The sequence below is a fragment of the Rhamphochromis sp. 'chilingali' genome (genome assembly GCF_963969265.1).
Source record: "Rhamphochromis sp. 'chilingali' genome assembly, contig: SCAFFOLD_132, whole genome shotgun sequence".
NCBI classification, from domain to species: Eukaryota; Metazoa; Chordata; class Actinopteri; order Cichliformes; family Cichlidae; genus Rhamphochromis; species Rhamphochromis sp. 'chilingali'.
The window spans coordinates 1-6,412 of NW_027667122.1; the positions used below are offsets into that span (position 1 = coordinate 1).

The 6,412-nt window shown below is 42.5% G+C and overlaps 1 protein-coding gene across 1 annotated transcript; it reads left to right on the forward strand.

Moving 5' to 3' along the window:
• The first annotated feature begins 737 nt into the window (after window positions 1–737).
• On the forward strand, window positions 738–5,996 carry LOC308391426 (atrial natriuretic peptide receptor 1-like). The gene is made up of 10 exons (XM_080907986.1): window positions 738–1,042; window positions 1,204–1,363; window positions 1,449–1,604; window positions 3,281–3,449; window positions 3,798–3,944; window positions 4,029–4,152; window positions 4,504–4,572; window positions 4,657–4,831; window positions 4,946–5,044; window positions 5,529–5,996. The coding sequence occupies exons 1-10, from the start codon at window positions 977–979 to the stop codon at window positions 5,672–5,674; spliced, it is 1,311 nt and encodes a 436-aa protein (XP_080764112.1). The 5' UTR covers window positions 738–976; the 3' UTR covers window positions 5,675–5,996.
• Window positions 5,997–6,412: the final 416 nt, after the last annotated feature.

Here is a 6,412-nt window from a genome sequence, read left to right on the forward strand (position 1 = left end):
TGAGTTTGTGCTCTGAGATGAGGATGATGCTTTTAGTGTGGGGAGGAAGAATGAATATCAAATATCAGCTGAAGCTGCTGCTTACAGATAGTCACAAGCAAAGACGCAATTACTCTGCTGAGTGATTCAGTATTCAGTACACAATTTTAACCATGCACAGAAATGTCCTCGCAGAGCAGAAGTGTCCTCAGTGTCTGTCACTGAGGACCAGTGTTGGTCAAGTTACTTGAAAAGAGTAATCAGTAACTAATTACTGATTACTTCCCCAAAAAAGTAATCCAGTTACTTTACTGATTACTTATTTTCAAAAGTAATTAATTACTTAGTTACTTAGTTACTTTTTAAAAACACGATTTACAACCTGAATAGGTGATAAAGTGATAGATCTTTCAGCCCAATTCTACTTTTTCTGCATACTCCATCATACAAAATGTAATCAAATGGAAAAGTTTCTTTTTAAAACTTGTTTTATTAGTTTTAATCTTTTAACTTTATGCATCAAGCAAAAATTTAATTATATGCAACATTCTCTGACTGGAAGAAATTTGTTTAATATTTAAACCTATTTTCTGCACATTCCAGCACATAAAATAATTTTTTTGTGTGTGTTTACACTCACTCTTTCAAATAGATGCAAGTAAAGCAGAGCAGAAAATAAATAAAGTCAAAGACTCAGCGGTCCTGTTGCTCTATTTTCACCTGTAAAGCAGGAGTAGGATAGGCGGAGGTTTACCCTGGTGCAGGTGTGCCGTGGTCAGTTGAAGAATCCGCGAGTTTCTCTGTGAGTTTCCCATTACGTCGTTGCGCACTCGGTGCTCGGTAATCTCATTACCGTTTTTGCAATAGTAATCCCTTACTTTACTCGTTACTTGAAAAAAGTAATCGGATTACAGTAACGCGTTACTGCCCATCTCTGCTGAGGACCTCACTTGGACTGAATGGCCAACATGCGTGTGTGTCTGTCCCTCAGGACCTGATGGAGAGTGACAGCATCACACTGGACTGGATGTTCAGATACTCTCTCATTAATGACATTGTCAAGGTAAAAACTTGTCTCTTTGGCTTGGGGGGTGGGGTTACAGAAAACACATGTAAATGAAAAAGTATGAACGAGGTCTCTGACATCAATGTTGGACTCATGTTTCGATTCTAGAGAGCTTCAGACTTTTCACCTGAATCAGCTGTCTGTCTGTTTGCCTCCAGGGAATGGCATTTCTCCACAACAGCGTCATCATCTCCCATGGTAACCTTAAATCGTCCAACTGTGTGGTGGACAGCCGCTTTGTCCTGAAAATCACTGACTATGGCCTGCAGAGTCTTAGGACCAGAAACTGCCCCGAGGACACACATGCTTACTATGCACGTATGTATTGAAGCTGACGCTCTACATTAAAGACTGTCTATGAGGATGTTGTTTTCACTGATATCAGTTATTGATCACTTGGCAGGGAAGCTGTGGACAGCTCCAGAGCTGGTGAGGATAGATTGTCCTCCGAACTGTGGGACACAAAAGGGGGATGTGTACAGTTTTGGAGTGATCCTGCAGGAAGTGGCTCTGCTCAGAGGAGTTTTCTACCTCGACTCACACTCTCTCTCCCCTAAAGGTGAATGTGTGTTTCTCAGGGTTAAATTAATTCAGTTCAACCTTATTTATACAGCAGTCACCTCAAGGTGCTTTATATTGTAAGATAAAGACCCTACAATAATAGGTCAATAGATTAATGTGTGTCTGACCTGAGTCGCTGCTGTAGGACAAATAAACGAGACTTGACATTCACACCAATTGTCCGCATGCTGAGCTTCTAATATATAAGGGAGAAGGTGATAGACAAAGCTCCATTTTTAGATGCTTGGCAGCTTTCTTTTGTAGCGATGTCACAGCACCAAAAACCGTTTTACAGCATCTTCCACTTTAATTTGAGGCATGAATCGAGCAGCAACCTCATAATAGCATCAGCTTCAGGCACCACAGCCAGTTTCTTTACTCACATGGATATTTCTGCTCGAGTTCAACTACAATCCTAATGGAGTTATCATCTCTAAATTGGTGCCATCGGCAATGACCTCTCTCAAGTCCCAAACCAATTAGCAGTTTTTTCACTGTAAGAACAACTGAAGGACAGAAGAGTTGTGTTATTTCACTTCAACGTGTGGAAACAAAAATTAAAGTTTTTGTCTGGAGTCAGGTGGTCATAATCATTTTAACTGCTATATTCCCTCCTGTTGCTGCTAATGAAATACACTTCTGATCCCCCCCCGTTTTTCAGCTTCACCTGAGCTCTGTTCTGACAGCTGAACTTCTAAAAACATCAGTTTCTTACTTGTGTTCACTTTTGGAGTGGCTGTAGAGCAGGTCATCTGCTAATTGGAACATTGGTGATTTGATCCCTAACTGCTTGATCTGCGTGACAACTTGCCCTTGAGCAAGATACAACCCCCCGAGTTGCTCTGTGATGTTTTTATCGGAGTGTGAATGTTTGAAAGCAGGTGGGAATAGGGTATATTGTATAAAGTGCTTTGCATACTCAAGTATAAGAACCAGTCTAATTAGCAGACAGACCATTTCTTTGTTTTGATACTTCAGCACTTCCAGGTGAACACTGCTTGTGCACTCAGGCCTACCTATCTCACAATGGTAAATTATCACTCCAAAATGTCCTGGATCCACATTAGGATTGACTCCAAAAGTTCATCCTGTTTCATGGAAATCCATCCAGGACTTTCTGAGCACCCTGAACCAGCCTCGTGAGGATGAAAGAGATCTGAGCCTGTGTTTGGAGCTTCTGTAGATTTGTTTATCAGCTGATTTCTTTCAGACTTACTTCAATGACATGAGGTTTGTGTATGGTGATGGATGGATGTCCCCCTCACATTTGACAGCCACAGCTGTCAAATGTAATAATTTTACATCTTCAAGTTCAAAGATAATCGACCATTGTGGGGGTAGAGTTCACGTAGCTACTCTGCACTCTGTTGGCACATGGTATTGAAGAAGATAACAGTGGAGGAATTATATCCTTAAACTTAGTTACAACCCTTTTAGAAAGACATCTGCTGTAATTAAATGTATTCCCAATAATACATCCAATAATGTATTAATGCTGTGTAATCCATTATTGTAAATGTATATGTTAAGAAATGATCAGACAAAGGAGGATTCACAGGATTGAGTCTTCTAGAATTAGAGCATCAGCGTTTTTAAGTGTTTGTGTTTCTACTTACCTCTTACTGCTGAACGTGTGTGCTTTTGCAACCAATGCCCCCCCCCCCCCTCCAACAGAGATTGTGCAGGCAGTGATTCATGGTGGCACCCCACCCCTCCGCCCCTCCCTCTGCTTCCACAGTCACAGTGAGGAGCTCGGTGTCCTGATGCAGCGCTGCTGGAGTGAAGAGCCGAGCGAGCGTCCCGACTTCAACACCATCAAGATCCTGCTCAGGAAGCAGCACAGGTGAGGGAGAGGCGACGGACCCACATTTATTCTGAGACAGGTTTTTATGATGCTCTGATTAATGCTGAAGCAGGAGACATGCAAAACATCTCAGAGTATGCTCTCAGCTGTACAAAGCTTTTATTCAGCTCTCTGTTTGGACACTAAACAGAGCTGGCAGAGAGCGTCCCCGGTAACTCTGTAAAATCAGCCAGTAAAGAAATATTGAAATATAAATATTCATGTTGTTCTTTCACTAAAATAGAGGCTGAGAAATGAGAGAAATATGTAGAAAAACGGTCACTCACAAAACAGAAAGCCAAACACCTGTCACCCTGTCTGTCTCTGTCCAATCATGTGTCTCTTCAGAGGATATGGCTCTAACATCCTGGACAATCTGCTCTCCCGGATGGAGCAGTATGCTAATAACCTGGAGGAGCTGGTGGAGGAGCGAACGCAGGCCTATCATGAGGAAAAGAGGAAGGCGGAGGCCCTGCTGTACCAGATACTCCCACAGTAACTATACTTCAGTACTACTGCCCTGAATACTACACTAAATACTGGATACTGCAGTACTATAACATCCTATTTATGTGTCAGTTCTGTAGCAGAGCAGTTAAAACGAGGAGAGACAGTTCAGGCTGAAGCGTTTGACTCTGTCACCATCTACTTCAGCGACATCATTGGCTTCACCACTCTGTCTGCAGAGAGCACGCCACTGCAGGTTGTTAACCCGGAGGAAGCTACAGGGAAACCATCCACATGAGGGTTCTCCAACTCAGGTCCTGGAGAGAGGTACTGTCCTGCAGCTTTTAGATGCATCCTTGTTCCAACACACCTAAATCAAATGAGTGGCTTGTGACCAGGCCTTTGCCAAAATTGATGGCATGCTGAAGAAGCTGCAGGACAGTAGCTCGTGAGGACTGGAGTTGGAGACGCCTGATCTATACATTCAGATCACAACGTGCAAACATAAGGCTGCCATCTGCTGGTTTGAGCTATTATTGCAGTACATTTCTGATTGTTTTGGTGTGAAATCTCACTCACCTTCTGTGTCTGCGTTTTCCTCCTGCAGGTTGTGACGTTATTAAACGACTTGTACACCTGTTTTGATGCCATTATAGACAACTTTGATGTATACAAGGTACAATTTGCTAAACTGAGCTAATCTAAGCTACATCCCACCTGTGAGTCAGATCAGTTTACCGTGTACATCTTCACCTTTCAGGTAGAAACAATCGGTGATGCCTACATGGTGGTCTCAGGACTACCTGCCAGGAACGGTAAACTTCACGGTCGAGAGGTCGCCCGCATGTCCCTCGCCCTGCTGGAAGCTGTCAAGAGCTTCCAGATCCGACACCGACCCAATCAGCAGCTACGGCTCCGCATTGGCATCCATAGCGGTACTACATACACTGCAGCCAGAAATACTACAATACACGGCATTACTATCACTACTATCATTACACTACAGTAAAATAACAGTGCAGACTTAGTGTTGGTGTGTGTGTCACCAGGTCCGGTATGTGCTGGCGTGGTTGGGTTGAAGATGCCGAGGTACTGTCTGTTCGGAGACACGGTCAATACAGCGTCACGCATGGAGTCAACTGGGGAGGGTAGGGCCTGCTTCCTGCTAAGTAATCACATGTCTGTGTCCACCAGGACAGGTCTAACTTGATTGGTTCTTTAGTCTAATCAACTCTGATGGCGAAAGACAAAAACATCATTTAGTGTATGTTCTAGGAATAAAGTGAATCTAAAAGATGGATGTAGCCACATACTGGTTTGTTGCACCTGCTGCCTATTTTATTTTTATAAAGCCAGAGGTGACTTTCAGCCTCCCCTCTTACAGTTGTTATGAAGGGAGAAATTATTTACACAGGCCAAACCAGTTTGTGTGTCAGGCTGTAAACATGTTTATTTCTGCTAAAGTTTTAACATGGGTGTCTATGCTGACTGATTTGCTGTTGGAGCCTTTGGTGAACATTAGAGGAACTGCAGGTTTTGGGACCTTACATATTTGTCATGCTGTGGTTGTACTTGAGCACTTTATCCCCTGCTCGGCCAGGTGTGACGTAATGCGTTGTTGTGTCTTTGCAGCTCTGAAGATTCACGTGTCGGAGGCGACTCGTCAGGTTCTGCAGGAGTTCAGCTGTTTCCAGCTGCAGCTCAGAGGAGAGATTGAAGTGAAAGGGAAAGGACGCATGAGGACGTACTGGTTGGTGGGAGAGAACGCCACTAACTAAAAGATCAGGAGGACATCAAGAACCCGCCTCCTCATCTTCCCATCTAATTGGACAGAACATTGTTTAAGATGACAGATAAAAGACTAAGTGAACTTTCACCAAAGACTGTAGAGAAAAACAAAGATAGGCAAATGTTTTACTGTAAGATAAATTAATCACGAGGAAGAAAATGTGTAAATACAACAATAAACTGTGTTTGCTACCTGTGTGCCTTTATTGTCAATAAATCCATTGTCATATTTGCCACATCAGGTGATTTTTTTTTTTGCATGTTTTAAGTTCATAGAATAGTCTTTTATTGTCATCGCACATGTACAATGAAATTATGGGTTCTCCACACCAACTGTGCCAGATTAAATATAAATAGTAGACAGCAGGAATAAATAACAAACAGGAGAAATATATATTATCGAGAGGGATATATACAAAACAAAACAAAGGCACACATTAGAGGATCGAGTGCTTGGACAGAGTGCAAAGGACTTGGTCTGAGAATAGAGTCCATGTGTGAGTGGCCTGAATGATGAGGGTTACTCAGGTTGCAAAATCCCTAAAAATGTGTGATTTATTTCAGTTTTTCAGGATTTAATTGTACCGTGTCAAAACTTTATGTTCACTGTGATTTCAGCACAAAAATATTTCTCAGTACTACAGCTTCTAGGTTTGCTGCCATTGCCAGTGGTTATGAATGGTCACTCGTGTGAAATATAACAAGCCATAAGGGTGAATTGTAACTTT

What these genes read in the sequence shown, in the direction of transcription:
- LOC308391426 (XM_080907986.1), top strand. Translation starts at nt 977, where the DNA reads ATGGAGAGTGACAGCATCACACTGGACTGGATGTTCAGATACTCTCTC. An exon ending in CACACATGCTTACTATGCAC is followed by an intron (nt 1,364 to 1,448) that starts GTATGTATTGAA and finishes ATCACTTGGCAG; the next exon opens with GGAAGCTGTGGACAGCTCCA. An exon ending in CTGCTCAGGAAGCAGCACAG is followed by an intron (nt 3,450 to 3,797) that starts GTGAGGGAGAGG and finishes GTGTCTCTTCAG; the next exon opens with AGGATATGGCTCTAACATCC.